Source organism: Podarcis bocagei, assembly GCF_964188305.1.
Source record: "Podarcis bocagei genome assembly, chromosome: 10".
Classification (NCBI taxonomy): Eukaryota; Metazoa; Chordata; class Lepidosauria; order Squamata; family Lacertidae; genus Podarcis; species Podarcis bocagei.
Genome location: NC_138135.1, coordinates 35068364 through 35088619, shown reverse-complemented (window position 1 = coordinate 35088619; position 20256 = coordinate 35068364). Strand labels below are relative to the sequence as shown.

The window sequence follows — 20256 nt, the reverse complement described above, 5'->3', positions numbered from 1 at the left end:
CACTCCTCCCAGCCCTGATTGGCTTCTGGGTCTCCGGGAGGATGACCCAAGGTCCATTAGTCACAAAAGGCTGTGTACCGAAATACATTTCTGGAGTGGCGCACCTGCTGTGGATCTGCATTCACTCTTTCCAAGCTGAATCAAGTTAAGAGGAAAACAAATATCCCCATTTCCAGCAACTGCCAGCTGAATGGCTGGCTGGTGTGGCAATCATGAAGTCTGCCTACTTTTCCACTCCCATTCTCCAGCTATCTGTGCAGAATGCTGACTGGGCCTTGTGGCAATCATGAATTCACTTCTATCTCATCTCCTCTTCAAGCAGTCTTCCAAGTTTAAAGAAAAACTAACTGGCCTTTAAATAAAAAAAGTTCCTGTACAAACATCTAACTGAATCAACAAATGTTTTTTTAAAAGATGATAAGCTGGCCAAAACATGACAGAAGACGTGAACATCTGCACAGGAACTGGAAGAAGATACAAGCATCAGTTGAGGAGCAAATGCAATGTGGAAGTCCTGTCCAGGGCCCAGACGAGGGTCACCATCAACTGCTCCAAGTCCAATTTGAGCCCAGTCACTCTGCCAGCTCCAGACTGACACAACAACCTGCCCACTCCCCCAACTCCTACCCAGGCTGGCATGCTTGGTAGGACTGCAGCTGTGGTATTGGTGCCTATGCTCCATTAAGTCCTAACAGGCCACAGCCAAAATTAGGACTGCATGGAATGGGGCAATTTGGGCTACGGTCAAGCAAGATTCTAGTTATGTGAACCCTGTAATTAAATATCTGATTTTTATCACAGATTCAGATCTGGCCTTAGGCCAGCTTGTAATCTCTCTCAATATTTCTTGTTGAGCCTGCTTTTCACAATCTGCTCTACGTTTTCCCAAAAATGATCAATATAAGATAAACTTCTCCTGACATTGCTTATGCAGTCTCAGCAACCCCTCCTCCCGGGAGCCAGACCACAACAAACATTTTGAGAATAAAATTGGGCACAACTTTATTTATTTATTTCATCCGTAGGTAAATCTTGGCATAGGCATTGGGAGTGTATCCCTCTCAGCCCCCTGCTGGCTTCTCTTCAGGGGTCTGAGGCATGACAGGGCAGCTGGGTGTGTGTGTGCAGAATGAGGCCATTGCAAAACATGGCGGTTTACACAGATGTTTCCTCCACCCAAGGCACTGAGGCAGCACTAGGGACCAAGTTGTTGGGCCTGACCTGCAGAATAGCGCAAGGTGCCAAGTCAAATGGGAGCCAGCAGTAGCACAAAGTCAATGGTGGATTTACTCACAAGAAAAAATGAACAGAAGGAATAATACTATTGACAGTATCAAGGCATCATATACTATTCCATCAACAGTTTTAATTGTTAATGTGCAAACTCTGGAATATTCATACAGAAGAATATGACAACCTCCCCTTCTGCATTGTGTTTTGCTATAGGCATTGAAGCATCTGCAATTATGATTAAGTCTAATGAACAAATGTAGAAGTAGGTCCTTCTATTTCCAAAATAAGTCTTTATGCTGATGGAATAATAACTTTATCAAGTCCTCTAATGCCAGCTCAATATATTCTCCAAAAGCATCAGAGATTTTGAAGAAGAATGAAGGTACAGTATGAATATGATAAATATGTATCCTAATATTTTGTAACTGATTTGTCTGAAAAAATATTACATGCACAGGTGAATGTAATATAAAAAAAGTATTTTATATCTGTATCGGCACAGTATGCAGGGTGGCCCAAAAGTAGGTATACAGTTGAATCAATGAAATTAATCACAACTGATTATATGGATACACATAGTTGGCACACAACAAAGTGGCAGTAAATTTCAGGCTGGCAGTTGGAAAGAATAGTGGAGTAGATAAAAGGGTTTTCTTTACTGATATTGTGAATGATGACAATGAACTTGAGTCAAGAACAAAGGAAGTGGATTCTAAAGCAGTATATCTACTTTTGGGCCAACCCGTAAGCAGTGCTTTTTCTTCTTCTTCTAAAAAAATGTTTAGGGGTACTCTCATTTTGACTCAAGAAAATATAGTTAAAATCGGGGAAAATAAATACAGTAAATGGACCAAAGTACAAAGATTCACAAAATGTTTAGGGGTATGCGTCCTCTTGCGTCCCCCCAGAAAAAAGTACTGCCTGTAAGTTTGTTAAGTGTTGGATACAGAACCGATCAACCAAATAAAAAACAGCAAATTTGATCTAATTTTGGATAGTTCACTATCTGACGTCAAAAAAAGATCTATTTCAGCTCTATTATATAGCTCTCATAGACAAGACGGTTGATTAAAAACAAGGATGGTGTAAATAGGCAGAATCTCAACATGTAAGTCAGGACATTTTGTTCATTACAAAACATGAATATTATGATTTTCCTTTCAATTCTGAAGATATAGCAACATGTGTGTTTGCTTCATATACTCAGCTGTGGGAGAAGTAAATTGGAAGTTTCTGCTCAGAGAGTGGGGCATTGTTCACCTTATAGCTTCTTTACCAGGAAGAACTCTGAGCTTCTTACCGGAAGCAGGACACAGAAAAAAACAGCTCATTCTTTCTTAACAGATTCATTCTATTCTTCATTGGCCCTCCCACAATTTTTCCAGGAGTTACTTAAAAACAGAGAGAGAGAGGGAAGGAGGGAGCACAGGGATGTGTTAAGGAAGTAATTCTGACTTCAATTTAGTATCATTTCTCTCTCTCTACGGAACACAATACACATAGGAGGAACTTTCCAGACAAAAGGAAGTAAAAGCAGAAGGAGACTGAATCAGTGCAGGGAGAAATCATGGAGCCATTCCATTGGGTGTTCTCCATGCTCATGGCCATATGGAATAATCTCACTTTGCTGGTTATACTATTCTTTTTGTTAACTCTATCCTTTGATTTTATGAAGCGTAGGAAGCCTTGGCGCAACTACCCGCCAGGGCCAATTTCCTTGCCCTTTATCGGCACCCTTTTGCAGATTGATATGAGGAAGCCTCATCTTTCTTTCACTCAGGTAAGTGCCAAGGGAAAAAAGAGACCCGGATCATAGAATTGTAGAGTTGGGAGGGATCCCAAGGGTCATCTAATCCAACCCCCTGCAATGCAGGAATCTAAAGGATCCGTGACAGATGGCCATCCAACATCTGATTAAATGCTCCAATGAAGGAGAGTCCACCAGCTTCTGAGGGAGTCCGTTCTATAGCTGAACACCACCTCCCTCAGACTTCTTCCTCTGGTGCCCAGCAAAGAGTGCTGTGTTTGGGGAACAGAAGTGAAGAAGGTTAACCTGCCATTGGCTTGATTCCATATTGAGCTGCGGCAGTGAGTGTTTGGGGGGGGGGGAACTTGTCTGTTTCCCCACAGTTCCTTTGTGGCTTGTAATATTGGCTCATGCATGCTGATGGGGTGTTACGCTTGTGTGTTATTCTGTTGCACCCTTGGAATGATATTTTGGTTTCACCTGCCTTGCCCCACGCCAGTCATTGCAGTTAGCCTCCTGGACATTTTAGCTCTGAATGGGCACAATAGAAGTATATTAAGTGTTGGTTACAGAACTGATTGACCAAATAAGAAACAGCAAATTTGAACTAGTTTGGGATAGTTCACAATTTTCAGTGTGAGTTCACAGCAGTCAACTGTCACATTGTTTTCTATTAGATGATATTGCTTTTAAACATATGGGTGGGTACATTGAGTTTAGTGGGGACCTGCAACAAGACGTTTTGAGGGTTGGCTCCAGCCTTTAACAGGAGGGCACTCATTCAGGGTTCCAGACAGCCTGTAACAGGACCCTATCAGTGGTTTGGGTGGGTGTGTAGAAGGACAGGCAGCAAAGATGGGGAAGAAAAATGACTACTTTCCTCTTCCTTAGTATAATAAAGAGTTTGAACTCAGGGCTGACTGCTGGCCCTGAATCTGAACGTTATTGCTATATTAGGAAGTTTTTAATGTTTGATGTTTTATTACATTTTTATATGTGCTGGAAGCTGCCCAGAGTGGTTGGGGAAACACAGCCAAATGGGTGGGGTTTTATTTATTTATTTATTTTTATTTTTATTTTTATTTTTATTTTTATTTTTATTTTTATATTTTTATTTTTATTTTTATTTTTATTTTTATTTTTATTATTATTATGCAGGGAGAGGAAGAGATTTTTTGCTACTGAGAATGAAAATATTTATTCTTTTTCATTTCCTCCATCCTGAAACCTCCCCATATAGTGGACGGAGGAGATATTTGTAACCTTTTAGTGCACATTCTTCCAACTCTAATCAAAACTCTAGAATACAATAACCTATGAAAAGCAGTGGTGGTGGGGGAGGCTTAATCCTTCCCCTCCCCCCAAAAATGATCACATCAACATTCTTCTAAGAAAATGAGCACAGGTCCCTGTGCTGTAGGGCTGTTCCTAATAATGCTTTTATTTTCATTGAATGGTTGTGTGAGGGAGCAACCTTCTTTAATTGTGAATGGTGGATATAAATCTACAGAAGACTATATATAAAGAGTTAGGTGCATAGTAGTAGGAAGGTTTAATAACTGGAATTGGTGCCTGTTTTATAAGAATGATTAACAACAATCGACTCACCAATTCAAGCATTCATTAGTTTCCTTATTAGAATTAAAGATGCTTGAGGGAAGAGTAGAATTCTTTCTTCTGTGTACAATAAAAAGAGGACTGTTTTGATTTAGAGAAATGTCATATAAAACCACTATTAGCAGTTCAACCCTGTTGAGTTTGATTGGATGTAAGTTTATGGCTGGAGTCTCATTTTCATAATTTTAAAACTGATTTAGAGAAACACTAGACATACTAAGTAGGGGAGTGCATGCGCCCAACATTGCAAGGACAGTCCAGTATTGGAAGGGTTAGCCATCTTCCACCTGCTGAAAGAAAAAGGAACCCATAAGATGAAAGAGGGGTACCTTGAAGTTGGCCACCAGCATTTAGCACCTGGGCAACTGACGTAGCAGACACACAGGTAATCTGGTCACAGCCTGCATCACTAGGTTGTCATTTGTTGTATTTCTGGTCAAATAATTATTATCCAAAACTTGCATACAGGGCCATATTTAGCAGTTGTGGTGCCAGGGTGCAAATATCCACCCAGCGCCCCCAAATTACCATGGATAATGTTTTGGGGGGAGGAAGCTATGCAGTGCCAGCCATCGGGGGGGGGCGCAACTCTCCCCCGTGCCGCTGTGGGAGAGCGATCACCACAGAGGCTTGGGAGGGAAGCTGCACACCCACCAGCCACATAGTTGGCAGGGCGCAGCTTCCAGCCTAAGCCTATGCGGGGATCGCTCTCCTCTCACGGAGACAAGCTGCATGCCCGCCAGCCATATGGTTGCTGGGGCGCAGCTGGCGGGCATGCAGGGAAAGGGGAGGCCACCGGCAAAGCCGCACAGCTCCCCCACTCGCTGGGGCACCCCTGAGAGGCCAGCGCCCTGGCACGACGCACCACTAAGCCCTATGGGAAAGACGGCTCTGCTTGCATACCTAGATATATATTAGCATATGGACATTTTATGCTGTCATATATTTACAGCTGTCTAAGAAGTACGGGAACATTTACAGCCTGCAAGCCTTCTATACCAATGTCGTGGTGGTGAATGGATTCAAGCTAATGAAAGAAGCTTTAGTCCACAAGTCAGAGGATTTTGCCGACCGTCCTGATATGCCTGTCCAGAGTTATTTGGCAGGATACAAGCAAGGTATGTCTGGCTTTGTCAGTCCACGGTGCTGAAGGAGATGGGAAGAAGGCAAACCAGGGAGCACCCCTCCCGTCTGTTGGCAATAAAGCAATTCAAATAGGAAGATTGGGAATTAAATCATGGTCTGTTAATGCTTCCAACCCATAAGAAAGGAGCATTTTGGTTCTCACTGTTTTTTTGAGGTTCAAAAGCTCATGGAGTGTGAATGATAAGAGCTGTTTGGCAGTAAAACAAACTCTCACAGAAGGTGGTGGACTCTCCCTCATTGAGGATGGATGTCAAAGATTCTTTAGCTGTGATTCCTGAATGGCAGGGGGGTGGACTGTTTCTCTGATTGAGGAGCTTCATGACTGATTTGGATTTGAGTCTCTCCCAGATCCTAGTCCAACACCAAACTGACTCTCATTTAAGAGAGGATGAAAATAATTTTTAGACATTAAAGCAATAGTGCCTTGATACAGAGTATGAGCAAACTTTGTCCATCAGCCATGTAATACATTTTCCCTTTCTTTTTGTTTGTTTACCGAGTCTGATCTGGTTCAGTGTCTGATGATTGATCTCCAGATGTAATAATTTTAGTCAGTAAGAGCTGACACATATGAAGTAATATTATGTCAGCATTTTAACCGCTTCAATTTTATGCCCTCTTAGGACTGGTATTTGCAAAGTATAATCATGCCTGGAAGGAGCAGAGGAGGTTTCTTGTCTCAAACTTGAGAGATTTCGGAATGGGAAAGAAATCCCTGGAATGGCAAATGATTGAGGAAGCTGGCCATCTGTGTTCTGCATTCCGCGCTGAGGGAGGTTCGTTAAACCTAGGAATGTGGGAAGTGGGAAATGTGCTTAATTCAAAATGCTTACATTCTTATTTATTTATTTATTTATTTAATAAAAAGCATACACTGTCTGATTGTTTAAAAAACCCTTAAAACAATAACATGATCAATAAGAATAAATAATAATAATTGAAGACTTTAAAAAAGTTAATATTATGTTGCATGCCACCCCAATCTCTGAGCGGTGTGAGATTCCAGGGGTTCTGAGCGCTTACCCAGGCTTGTGTTTCCTTCAGGAATAAGGCACATGTCTTTATGATATATGGTTTATTTACGTATATCTATAACCTGAGCCTATGATGGATTGGCTCACAGCATTAACACCCCAAGAAGGTCTTGTTTCTCCCATAGCTGCAGCCTTGAATCCCAGCAGAAATCAGGCCTGGCTCTGACTCTCTGCCTTCCCAGCCTGCCCCTCTTGCACCCAGCTCCCAGCCCCCTGTCTTTCTAACTAGCAGACTGTTGAGGGAGGGAAGCCCACCCCTTTGGTTTCTGGTACCTAGCCACTTCCTTTGTTCCCTTAATGGCCCATACTTAGCAGGCTATTACTAGGCTGGCCTGCTTATTCCAGCAATTGAATCCATGCTGGATCCAGGAATTAGATGGAGGATCAGGCATACAGTCTAACACACCCCCCCCAGCTCATAACAATAACGATACACTAAAAGCAGATTAAAACTCGCATGAACTTTCAAAATATCTGGGTGGGCTTGCCTAAACAAAAATGCTTTAGTAGGTGCTGAAGAGAGCGCAGTGCAGGTGCATGCCTAATATCAGTAGCTAAAATGTATTTCTCCCATCTCTGTCAAAGAACTCCACCAGTAAAAGTCCAGAGTGTTGTGCTTCAGACCTTAGGTTTGATTTCCAGAGAGTTTTGAATTTGGAACATTTATAAGTGTACATTAAAGAGAGCAAAGCAAATGGAGCCATGGTGGTTAGGGCAGGGCAGGGGCGATGAATCACCAACCCACTTCTTTTTCTCTTTCAGACCATCCATTTGACCCTCAGTTTATTATAAACAATGCAGTTAGCAATGTGATTGCCTCTATGACTTTTGGCTATCGCTTTGACTACAAAGACCAGAAATTCCAGGAGCTGCTGCACTTATTTGAAGAATGCATTCAAGATGCATCAGGATTGTGTACTCAGGTGTGAAAAACTGCTGCTTCATCAGAAATATTGTTCTTTAGTGACTGTATCTCTGTACCAGGTGTAATGGATTTTCTTTTCCATTCTGCATCAGCTCATTAATATGATACCCTGCTTGCTGCACATCCCACCACTGGAACAGATAGTCTCTAAACACCACATGGGTTTGTACAACTACATAGAAAACATTCTGAAGGTGCACGTGAAAACCTGGGATTCATCCTGCAGGAGGGACATCATTGATGCTTTTCTGGAAGAAATAGAAAAGGTAGGATGTTGGTATTTTGTACTTCCAGCCCAAGGTACATACAATTCTATACAGTGGTACCTTGGTTTACAACCATAATCCATTCCAGAGGTCCGGTTGTAAACCAAAACAGGTGGTAACCCAAGGTGTGCTTTCGCCAATGGGGCCTCCCCCCAAAAATTGGTTGTAATCCAAAAAGAAATTGGATGTAATCCTAAAAAAGGGACACAAACTTCTGGGTTTGACATGGTTGTACAGTGGTACCTCGGGTTAAGTACTTAATTCGTTCCGGAGGTCCGTTCTTAACCTGAAACTGTTCTTAACCTGAAGCACCACTTTAGCTAATGGGGCCTCCCACTGCTGCCGCGCTGCCGGAGCCCGATTTCTGTTCTTATCCTGAAGCACTATTTCTGGGTTAGCGGAGTGTGTAACCTGAAGCATATGTAACCTGAAGCGTATGTAACCCGAGGTACCACTGTAATCCAAAACGGTTGTAATCCAAAGCGGTTGCAAACCAAGGCTACCACTGTAATTTAAAACCTTAGTTAAATCAGCAACTCACTGTTCAGTGCATCTCTCCATGGGCATAGCCGGGGGGGGGGCAGGGGGCAGCTGCCTCCCCCAATTAATAAAATTCAATAAAAATACATAGCAAACTGAGGTTCTGCCCCCCCCTCTAACAAACATCCTGGCTATGCCCATGCATCTCTGTGTGTGCCATACCTGATTTGTGGAGCAGTGGGGTTGCAGCCCTGACCCAGGAGAAGACCCAATACCTCTTGGGATCTCATGAGGTGTTATGGCTTGGTCTCTCCCACAAATGCGAGACAACTCTAGCTGTTTATTATTTCAAATTTATTGCTAAAACAACAAACTAGGACATAGCTCCTCTACTCATCGTCCTCCCCAGAAGATGGAGTTGCCCAGACTGAGCTCCTCCCCCTTCCCCCAGCACAGAAGCCCCCACCTTCTTTTCCAGTATCTTTTGCACTGTCTAGATCCTACGAGATTTGGGAGAGAATGCTTCCAGCATTCCAGCGTCTGACTCACTATTGGAGCTCTCACACAGCAGCCTGTCACTCTGGCCCTGTCTTTTGTCTCCCCTTTGTTCAGAGCTCAGATCACAGCTGCTCTCCTCCTCCTCTCTGCCTTCCGCTGTTAACTGTTCTCTCTCTATGCCTGTGTCTTCTTCTCCTGTAAGCATCTGCACTTCGCTGACACGAGGCCTCAGAATCTCCTTGGAGAAAAAGTGGGTTGTAAATGTAATAAATTGATAAATATGCCACCACTCCAGGACCTCAGAGGGTGGCAGCACTGCTAAGAGCGCCTTCCTTGCCCAACTGGGCAGGTCTGTAACTAATATGACTCTATTACTGGAAAGTCCAGTCTCTTTGACACTTTCTGCATGCTATATAGGTGCCATAAGATTTATTTATTTTTTGAGATGCATATCGTTTGTCTTCTCAGAGGAAGAAAGATGTGAAGACAAGTTTCAATCGTGACATCCTTCGTCTAATAATTACTGAACTTTTTGCTGCTGGCACTGAAACTGTTGCCACCACTCTGCGCTGGGGCCTGCTGTACATGATCCAAAATCCAGAAGTCCAGAGTAAGTACTACTGCAGCTGCTATATGCTATAAAAAAAGAGAGAAGAAGAAGAAGAAGAAGAAGAAGAAGAAGAAGAGGAGGAGGAGGAGGAGGAGGAGGAGGAGGAGGAGGAGGAGGAGTTTGGATTTGATATCCCGCCTTTCACTCCCCTTCAGGAGTTTCAAAGCGGCTAACATTCTCCTTTCCCTTCCTCCCCCACAACAAACACTCTGTGAGGTGAGTGGGGCTGAGAGACTTCAAAGAAGTGTGACTGGCCCAAGGTCACCCAGCAGCTGCAGGTGGAGGAGCGGAGACGCGAACCCGGTTCCCCAGATTACAAGACTACCGCTCTTAACCACTACACCACACTGGCTCTAAAAAGAGAGATTTTATTGCCAGTTTCTGAAAGAGCAGCTATATTAGGATGGGAATTTGAGTTTCAACAGAGATGTACAATATGCAAGAAGCCATTGGGCTTCTTGTTGTCACTGAATTAAGGGCACATCTGTAGCTGCTCTTAGTCTTTGGTAGCAAAGATGAAACTGGTATTCTAAGACAATTTATTATGGCAAACTTTTTCATAGGGCACAATCATAGTCCAATTCCTGTCCACAGAATGCTCCTCTTCCTCCTCTTTTGTTTGGGCCTTCTTGTGTGCCAGTCTCTAGCCTGAGCTCTCCTTGAGATGGTCTCTTGCCTAGACAGGGCCTCCTGCTGGAACTCCAGCTCAGGTTTGAACCACCATCCAGCTGTGACCACTTGGAACAGAACATGTCCTTGTTCATAAAAGCATTTTAACAGGAAATAAGATATTCTCCTATCTGCAGGTTGCTGATTCCACAGGAAAGATCAAGTGTAGCTCCCAGCAGCATGGGATCTGCACACACATTGACAGGTTTCCCATCAACAGCACAGAACATCTCCCCTTAAGGATCTGCACTGGCTTCTTACATGCTAACTGAGCCAAATTCAAGTTTTTGTTATATAAGGCTCCAAATTGTTTGGGGACCAACTTACTTGGACTGCTTCCCCCCCCCACCATAGTTGTTTGATTTCAGGGGCGCTGACTTATAAAAAATATTGGGGGAGCCCGCGAAAGCTCATGAATAATAAATAAGCTCATGAATATGCAGATAAAGTGGCGCCGCCTCCTCGTGAGCGAATAGGGGAGAGCGTGCTGCACCTATTAATCAGCTCCGAAGGAAATTGGGTGGAGCTTTTGCTCGGGAGGGAGGGCAGGAGGCATGCAGCCCGACCCTGTGCATTTTGGGCTGGGGGAGGGGCGGCGGTGGCACTCTGCTGGAGGGGCGCCTGAGATTATTGGGGGGGCGGAGCCCCCCCAAACGAATTTTTGAGGGGGCTCGGGCCCCCTCAGGCCCCATGGAGTCGGCGCCTATGTTTGATTTTTATATTCAGCTAGAGAGGCACTATCAAAGGTAGCACATGATATTCACCTTGCTTCTACAAGTAATAAGCTGTTTTGTTTGTGCACCTAAGTTGTAGAATTCCTTGCCTATGCGAAGGAAGTACCATCAATACACCAAGCTTTAGACACCTGCTGAAGACCTTTCTGTTTGTACCTGTCTTTTCTTATGTATAGCTCAACCTATCAGTTACTGCGTGTCTGGATGATAAGTACTTTTATGCTGTTCTGTGGGTGCATTATGTTCACTGCCTATATAGTTTGCTTATTGTGTGGTATATATGTCTGTAAAATAAATAAATGGGAGAACAATGAAAGTGTGCTTCCTTTCTAGGTAAAGTCCAAAAAGAAATTGATGATGTGATTGGCAAGAACAGGTCAGCCACCATGGGGGACCAGGCATCCATGCCTTACACTCATGCTGTGATAAATGAAATTCAGCGATTTGCTGATGTTTCTCCATTGATGCTGCCTCACATGGCGTACCGGGACACAGCATTACAAGGCTTCTTCATCCCAAAGGTATAAGTTTTGCTAACAGAGTAAAGGTATTCTGAACAGAAGCAGGCAGACTGTTTTTCTTTTTTGCATGGAGTTGAACCAAATTTAAACTGCTTTATTTATTCACTGATTCCAAACTTAAGATTTCTCAAAAGCCTTGAATCTGCATGGGAAATGAACTCCTAAACTGTTTGGACATATGCCCAGAAAGCAGGAGTCAAGCGGAAAACTGCTCAGACCTGTGTTTTCTAGGCACGGCACAAGCAGAAGGGCGGATGAGCCCATTGTCTCCAGAAGCCTAAGATATTTCAAAATAGAGACAGGATATAAGGAAAATACAGTGCTGTTGATTGTAATCCTTTTACCAAATCCTCTTTCTTTGGACACACTTAGGGTACCACGGTCATCTTCAACCTGTCATCTGTACTGAAGGATGAAACTGTGTGGGAGAAGCCTTATGAGTTTTACCCAGAGCATTTCCTTAATAAAAAGGGGGAATTTGTGAAACGAGAGGGCTTCCTGCCTTTCTCAGCAGGTAAATCCAGAGGACTAAAAGCTGGGATATTTACTGTTTCATAATCACACATTTTAATATTGCAAGTGTTTTTTTCATGGTCACATTATAAGGGCTTCTTCAGACACAGTCCTTTGGGGTGTGGACAGTGCCAGATTTACGTATAAGCTAAACAAGCTTAGGGCCCCACTCTCTTGGGGGCCCCCAAAAAATTAAAAGGGAAAAAACCTTGATGTACATTCTCCAAAATATAAGATAAAAAACAAATAAACATTGATAAAATACATATTTTGTCATGTGCAAATGGCTTTAGATACCTATTAGGTCCATAAATTACCATATAGCATATATTCAACACAAAAAAACAGCGACAATTTGTTGTTGACAAAGGACAGCTGGACATATAAGGGGCCCCATTACCTTTAGTAACTTAGGGCTTCATCAAACATAAATCCAGTCCTGGGTGTGGAGAGAGAGATCTACCCATAAATCTTCGTTGTGGAGATACAAATGTTTGTGCTCACAATTATGCTCCCACTGAAGAGAAGTCACATTTGTGCAGCACTCAGAACAGCTATTTCCTTCTGGCAGTTTTCCCTTGTCCCATTCCTTTCCAAGGGGAAACCTGCTCTTTAGCGATAGATCGGAACAAATGTTGATCCAGGGAAAACCCAAATTGCTGTTTGCTCAAATTGAGTGTTAAAGAGTGGTTTTGCCCAGGGGGAAGCAGCAGGACAAGAGGAAGTGTACATAAGCCTAAACCACAACCTCCTTCTTTAGTTTTCAGAGGGAGGATAGCCCCATTCAGCATGGGTTGAATCCCTATCCACTGATCTGCCTTTCAAATCTTTGTCTTTTCTGGATTAAGCTTCAATTTACGTGGCTCTTGGAGGAGTGCCAGCCCTCAATGCACACCCCCCCCCCCCCAGTTTGCCAGCCCTTGTTTATAAGACTTGGCTATAACAAAACAACAACAACAACTTATTACTTGTACCCCGCCCATTTGACTGGGATGCCCTAGCCATCCTGAGTGGCTTTCAGCAGAATATTAAACAAAACAAAATATGACACATCAGATTGTGATAGATGGTTTATCCAATTATGGCGTGGAGAAATACAGGAGACAAATTTTTATCTCCTTCTCATAGAATAAAAATGCAAATCAGGCAAAAAAATTGATTGGCATTCAGGATAGACACAACAAAATAATTCACCACACAGTGCAATTCACTTCCTGAAGACATGGGGATGGCCTGGTCTGCGGTCGCTGCAGAATTAGGTCAGGAATCAGAATAAGGTGACAGAATTCTGTGGTAGAACAGATTGAATAATTTCAAAATTGTAAGTCACTTTTTAGGAGACATTAGCATCACCATTGCTGTGACCCTGTCACTGCCTCTGGGACTTAATCTGAAATGCTCATAAAAGCAACTGATGGCAAAAGATAGGGAAAGGGCCAAAGTCCAGTGGCAGAGCCTCTGCTTTGCATGCAGAAGCTTCCAGGTTCAATCCTCAGAATCTCCAGGTGCTGGAGAGACCCCTGTCTGAAATTCTGGAGACCCAGTCAGTGCCGACAATACTGAACTAGATGGAGCAATGGTCTGACTCAGTATAGGGCAGCTTCCTGTGTTCTTGTTCCACTTCCCTCTCCCCAATCCCCATACAGTTTGGGTGTCTTCAAAATGATTTTCTTCTTAACTGGTGGTTTTGCTCATTCGGCCCCTCACACCAGTGCTGTATGTCTTTCTTTTCTTCAAAGGGTGCTGTGCACACTACTAACCACCTGTGAATTAACCATCTCCAAAGCATCTGTCTGGGCCCTTTCTGTGTAGGGTCTTGCAGTCTGCATGCTCACTGGAAGAGTCACTTACGAAATGACACTTAGCTTGATGTCCTCTTTCTTTTTCAGGTTTGCGTGTGTGTCCAGGAGAACAGCTAGCCAGGACAGAGCTCTTCCTCTTCCTCACCAGCCTCCTTCAGCATTTCACCTTCTGCTTCCCAGAGAACCAGTCTAAACCTCAACAAGAATCTCGCTGTGGCTTGACAGTAGCGCCGCCCCCCTTGCAGATCCAAGCTATTCCAAGATAACTAGAGATACCTGCAACACCCTTGGGCTGCACTCAGACTTACCATGTGGCTACTGAAATCTCACAGGGTGACCCAGATAATCACTTTCTCTCCCAGTTCATTGGAATTTAAATCTCACTTTGAACAATGACTCTTTTTGTTCAGAATTTCTAAAAGCATGCACAGTGGTACCTTGGGATGCGAACGGGATCCGTTCCAGAGCCCCGTTCACATCCTGAATGGAACGTAAGACGCGACGGCATGTCTGCGCGTGTGCGGGTCGTGTTTTGCCGCTTCCACACATGCGTGTGACGTCATTTAGAGCATCTGCGCATGCGCAAGTGGCGAAACCTGGAAGGAATGTGCTCCGTTACTTCCAGGTTGCCGCGGAACGCAACCTGAAAGCGCTCAACCTGAAGCACATTCAACCCGAGGTATGACTGTATATGTGCCTGGTCCTTTTAGACCATGATGGGGCAAAGCCATCTGAACGAGCTGGATTCAGAAATATATCTTTCCCTTATTATTTTCAATCAAGTGATTACATATCTTATTAAACTGATTTTGTTCATATTATCCAAACTGCTCTTCCATCATTTTGAACTATCTATATCAGGGCAGTCCAACCTCTCAGACCAAGTGGGCTGCAAGAGGACTTCACGCACGGCTTTGTTGCAGCGGAGACAGGGAGCGAGCCCAAAATTTGACACCCAATAGCTCTCACACTGCCTTCCCAAAGCCAGCTAAGTGAGGTGCTGGGCTTTGGGAAAGGTGTGACCATAGCATTAATGTCCTTGCAAGCGAGGGAAGAATGGGGAGAGAACCAGCGCTAACTGGCTCTTCCTACCATTAGCTCTTCCCTCTGTGACCCCTGACTCATCCTACCCCTGACTTTGCCTTCTGTTAGCTGCTCCTGCCTTCTGGCCCAGCAGAAACAATGGTCCCCAGCAGCCACTGCTATCAAATACTCAGACTAGAAGCAGAGACTAGTCAGAGTGGAGGTGTGGTAGAGTGTGAGTGTTTTGGTTGACATGCAATTAATAATTTAAAAAAATGATCTGCCATGGAATGTGGTGACCCTCTAATTCTACGCTTTGGGGCAAGGACAGTTTGCTAGGTGGAAAAGGGGGTGGAAGGCATTTCCCCTTGTGGTGCAAGAGCAAATAGTTGAATTTATAAAAAAAATCCTTCCTGTAGCACCTTAAAGACCAACTAAGTTAGTTCTTGGTATAAGCTTTCGTGTGCATGCACACTTCTTCAGATATACAGTTGAATTTATGTAATTAGAAGTACGGCTGTACCTTGGAAGTCAAATGAAATCCGTTCTGGAAGTCCGTTTGACTTCTGAAATGTTCAGAAACCAAGGCACGGCTTCCAAATGGTTTCCGATTGCACAAAAAACACACGTTCTAAAACTGGAACAGTCACTTCCAGTTTTCAAGCGTTTGGGAGCCGGAACATTTGACTCCCAAGTATGACTGTATCTACAAAGCTGCCTTCTACGGGAGGGGAAAAACACCACTCAAGACAAAATGACACAAAGCAATAATTATATTTAAAAATAAATAAATACAATTAGTAAATCACAATGACTTCGAAGACTCCCTTCAGACATCTCCATGGTGATGAATTTGCTGTCTTCCCCTGCCACTTCAGAGGGAAGGAGAGAGTTGTTCAAATCTGTAAAAATTCATTTCAAAATCATAGACTTCTGGGACATTGGGATGCATTCTGTTATTTGTATTTCGAGGATGGGGAACCTGTGAACTTCCACCTTCCCCAGCCAGCATAGTCAGTGGTGATGAGAACCTTAGCATTGCAACCAGAGCTTTTTCTTCAGCTGGAACTCACTGGAACTCAGTTCCGGCCCCTCTCGGGTAGGTGCCATTCTAAGAGAACAAGGGAGGCGTTCATGGTGAGTTCTGCACCTCTTTTTCTAGAAAAATAGCAGATTGCAACAATGTCTGGAGGGCCACAAGAGATAACAGGGTGCCTCTATTTAGAAGAAGCATTCCCTCCTGGGAAAGGGGAGGCCTCTTACTTTGCATAACCCTGCCTCCTTTGGGATGCCATTGGGGACTGAACCTGGGAGATTTCGCATGTAAGGCAGGAGCTCTATTGCTGAGCCACAGCCTGGCAGGATGGAAGGCATCTTCACAAACGGTTCTTGCTGCAACATAGGCACACCTCAGCTATGTTAGGGCCAATAATTTCAATAGGTATGCTCTGAGTAACAGCCAGGTGCAGATTCATAATTTTATTAAAACTAAACTTGTTTTTTAAAAATTCATTTCTGTTCAATTTGTTTACTGCCTTTCTACACTGCTATGCACAGGTCAGTTCTACAAGCCAAAGAAATGACAAAATCTACAACTAAGTTCCCACCCTAGACTAAGTCAATCCAATGCAAATATGTTATAATGAAAACTATATATATAATTGTAAAAATAAATGACTTAAGTCAATTATAATATTTCATGGTAAAATCAACCTTCAGAATACCAGCAAAGAAATGCCAAATCACTCCCAACAATTGCAACAATTAATTGATTGATTGATTGATTGATTGATTGCTGCCATTATTGTTTATAATCAAAGTCACAATATGTAAAATATAGAAATATTGGGTACGTTCCTCCTCTTACGTCTGCCACCCCACCTACAATTCCTATACCTGCTTAAATTTACAACAATCATCTAATATTAGCTGGAAAAAACATGTTTATCCAGTTGATGTCTTTCTTTTTTAAGACAGGAGGGGGTGAGATTTTTGCTTAGAAATAGTGACATCTAGTGGAGCAGGATCACAAGGAGCAGGACTACATCCACATCCACACTCACACCATACATTATAAAGCACTTTATAAACAGCCACAGCTTCCTCTAAAGATGTTAAAGCTGTCAAGAGTTGCTAGAAGTCCCCCATTCTCCTCCTAGAGCTACCATTCCCAGAATTCCCTGTGAAGAGGGATAGATTATTAAACTATTCTGGGAATGCAGGAAAGCCAGAAAGCAAGGAGAATGAACCAGAGAAAGAAAATGGAAGTGAGGGTGGGAGAGGGAAGGCTTTCCTGAATAAATTGCCCCAGGGAGGAGAAGGCATTGCTGCCATGAGCAAGTGGGCAGGAAGCAGGAAAGGGGGGGGGGTGTCACCCTGTTGGAATGAAACCACGACAGACGAGTAGCAGGTGTCATGAGAGAGAGGCGTCACCCGGGGCGAGCCCCGGGAACTCTCTTTTATTGAATATTACAAACATTGCCACAGGTGTGCTTGTGGCTGATTGGTTGATACAAACACAAAGCAACTTGTTGCTGATTGGTTAACATAGGTGCAAGGCAGGAATTACATGTGAACATTAATCACCGATAGATTAAAGGCTGGGAAACGAAGCTGGAACTAGACAGGCATGAAACCTCCTAATTAAATTATAACTAAAGATTGATATAACATGACTAAAACAATTACTAATGATTGATCATAACATGAAAGAATATAATAATTGAATTCCGTAGATGTGGTCAGCTGTGCATTAAGTACAGGTCATAGTGTTTTTCATGAACTTAGCAATGAGGGAATGTCTTGGTCTTTGGAACAAGTTGTGCAGTGTGTGCAGAAGCAGGGAAAAGCTTATAAGCAAGACTTCCCAGAATGCAAGAGAAAAGAAGCAATGCTTCCCCATGATGCAACAGTTATGTGCAGAAAGAGAACTTCCCTTTATCACCCAGAGGCAAATTTGCCATCCCTCCCAGAGAAGGGGCCCAGACTCCAAGTTTTCATTTTAATTTTTTTTAAAGTAAGTCTCTAGGCCTTCTGGAAAGAAAGTTATGAAACAAAATGTGCAGGCACACTTCTAAGCAATATCTCTGAGCAAGGCCAGTCTGGCTGCTCCTGATTTTCAGTGTTTTTAGCTAATGAGTGAAGTTGGAACTGTGATTGATGAATGAGTTGTTTGGACACCAGGATACTGGAATCCCTTAAGTCCAAAAGAGCAGCTGTCTCCTCGATGTGATTTTCCCAAAACACATTAAGTGCAAATAGATGTTAAAGAATCCTCTCACCCCCTGCTGTGGCAAATACAGAAAGGAAAAACTGTGCAAAGCAACTTAGGCAGGTCTCCTGCTGTTCAGGAGCTAAAGACCAGGCACTCATCCAGAGTGTTCTCCTGTGGGAGACACAACTACAAGCCCCTGGTTTAGGAAAAGCCAGAGGTGTGGCTGTCCTGAGAAGCAAACTCTGCCCTCTGAGTGTTGAGGAAAGTTTGGCAGACCCAGCAGGCAGATACCTCTTTGTTCATGGTGTCATAGTCAGCCATCCAGTCACCATCACTGGTTTATAGGAACCCAACTCAGCACAACAAGACTTTATTTGGGAGACATTAACAGAATTAGACCATTTTAAGACGACAGATTATATTAGGAGACTTAAATTGCTGCAGTCGTGACTCGAAGGACTGAAGTAAGTATCAATATATGAACAAATTCTACAACCTCTGCCTGGAAGAAATATTAACTGAATGGGACCTGGTGGACACTTGGCAGGCACTGCATTCATAAGGCAGGGAATCCTCATAAATCAATGTCACACATAGACCTAATATTAATACCAAAAGGTGATCTTCATCAGGTAGTGAGTGCAGAAACTGGGTCTATAACAGTCTCTGATCATGCACCAGTCTCCATTAACTTAAACTTTGGTGCACTTCCCCCCAGAACCCAAAACTGGTACTTTGACCTTGGTCTTCTCACTTGTGCAGCGTCCAAAGAATGTTTAGCTAAACCTTTGGACCTTTACTTTAAAGAGAATGACTTGCATATGGAAATAAAACAAAATGAGAATATGAGGGAAGCCCAGGGGAGGGGGGGAATATGGAAAATTGTTAGAGGAATATTATTAGAGGATGTTTACATGGAAAGACTAATAATATATTTTTTTAAAAAAAGAGAATGACTTGCCAGACATAGGCGCCCCAGTATTGTGGAATGCAATTAAGGCTGTTCAAAGGGTTAACTGCATGTGTGAGGTGATCAGAAGGAAGAGAATGTATGAACAAGAGGTTAAAATCTCACTGCAGAAATTAAAAAGCTTGAGGTGATATACTCTGGGAGTCAAGCCAAATATCTTGTAACACATGCTTGCATTTTCCATGGCTGGGTTTGTTTGTTTTTTGCTCTGACTCCACAACTTTAACAGTTGGTTGATCTTTGATTTTAATTTTTTATATGGTTTTATTGTATGGTGTTATGGTTGTAAACTGCGCTGATATTACTCACTGGTGTGTTTATTAATACATAAAATGAATAAATGCTTCATGTTCCTGGCTTCTATAGTTGCTTTTGAGGTTAATGGTTAAACTGTAAGATACACTAAGCTTAGAAATATTATCTAGGAATGGCACAAATCTGGAAAGGGGATGGACTAACGATTAGGGTAAATACTCTTTCTATCTTGGGCCTGGGACAGTTTTTGGGAAAGCAAAAGGTGAAATGCTGCAGAAGGCTGGTGAAGAAGAGGAAGAGCTCCATTTTGGACAGGGGTTCTCCGGGGCATGCATGGCGACCTGTAGGAAAAGGAGACATAGTATTTTGTGCATGAGATCAGGAGGAAGGGGTGGATCAGACTGCACCTATAGGCTCCACTCTGGCCTGCATCTTGTGTATTTAAAACCTGGCCAGTATCCACCTCCCCACCTGGTCCCTCATCGGATCTCCGTCCCCCTCTCTCTTCCTCCCTCTTTTCTAGGCTTTTTGGCTATGCTTGACCTTGCTTGCTATGGACAAATTGCTGGTCGCCATATTCAGAGCCGGGCAGGAATTTGTCCATCAGACTAACCTCATCGCAATACCTCTTTCCCCCTCCCTTTACACTGTAACAATAACTGATGAAATTGCTGCCTCTAGTCTAGTTTTGTTTTACTGTAACTTTGTCAAAGTTTACTCCACACAAAAACTGCCTTACCACACTACCCACTACAGATAGCTGACTGGATCAATAAATAGGTACCAGAGGTTAAAGGACTGTTCATCAGTAGGAACAAAGATCTCCATCTGGTGTCAACAGAGAGAACCAAACTGTGGGTGGCAGCAGTGGGGAGGGGCTGGTTCACTCGCCGCCCTTTGCTCTTGCAGTCCAGGCTACAGGGAGGAGCAAAATTTAGCTTCCTACGCACACTGGTCCTCGCAATTCTTTTAAAATTTAAAGAGTGAGCTGAGCCTACC

General features: G+C 43.3%; 2 protein-coding genes and 1 long non-coding RNA gene across 5 annotated transcripts in view; 2 read left to right on the top strand and 1 right to left on the bottom strand.

Annotated features, from left to right (window-relative positions):
• Positions 1 to 19: 19 nt before the first annotated feature.
• LOC308595421 (cytochrome P450 2D6-like) lies at positions 20 to 15629 on the top strand. 2 transcript variants are annotated; one of them, XM_081209544.1, is made up of 11 exons: positions 20 to 1615; positions 2914 to 3013; positions 5550 to 5715; positions 6367 to 6519; positions 7540 to 7700; positions 7795 to 7968; positions 9415 to 9556; positions 11293 to 11480; positions 11853 to 11994; positions 13883 to 14381; positions 15475 to 15629. In XM_081209544.1, exons 2-10 carry the CDS (start codon positions 2984 to 2986, stop codon positions 14059 to 14061), a joined length of 1335 nt encoding a protein of 444 aa, XP_081065670.1. In that variant the 5' UTR covers positions 20 to 1615; positions 2914 to 2983; the 3' UTR covers positions 14062 to 14381; positions 15475 to 15629. The 2 variants fall into 2 exon arrangements, with proteins under 2 accessions (XP_081065670.1, XP_081065669.1); XM_081209543.1 differs by lacking the exon at positions 20 to 1615 and having other exon boundaries at positions 1695 to 3013.
• The window catches only part of LOC308595418 (cytochrome P450 2D14-like), a 20340-nt gene continuing 15657 nt past the window's right edge, over positions 15574 to 20256 (bottom strand). The window contains exons 10-11 of one of the 2 annotated variants that reach the window (XM_081209538.1): positions 19477 to 19598; positions 15574 to 15929 (exon numbers count right to left, since the gene is read on the bottom strand). In XM_081209538.1, coding sequence (XP_081065664.1) covers positions 15888 to 15929; positions 19477 to 19598 — 164 coding nt within the window. In that variant the 3' untranslated portion in view covers positions 15574 to 15887. Of the gene's footprint in view, positions 15930 to 18977; positions 19599 to 20256 lie in introns of those variants that run through there. The other variant, XM_081209537.1, reaches the window with a different exon arrangement.
• LOC308595468 lies at positions 16205 to 18970 on the top strand. The gene is made up of 2 exons (XR_014012049.1): positions 16205 to 17196; positions 17767 to 18970. It is a non-coding gene; the product is annotated as an uncharacterized lncRNA (long non-coding RNA).

Coding starts and splice junctions, on each gene's coding strand:
- LOC308595421 (XM_081209543.1), top strand. CDS start 2,801: ATGGAGCCATTCCATTGGGTGTTCTCCATGCTCATGGCCATATGGAAT. Junction 5,716..6,366: donor TTTGGCAGGATACAAGCAAG/GTATGTCTGGCT, acceptor ATGCCCTCTTAG/GACTGGTATTTGCAAAGTAT. Junction 7,969..9,414: donor TTCTGGAAGAAATAGAAAAG/GTAGGATGTTGG, acceptor TTGTCTTCTCAG/AGGAAGAAAGATGTGAAGAC.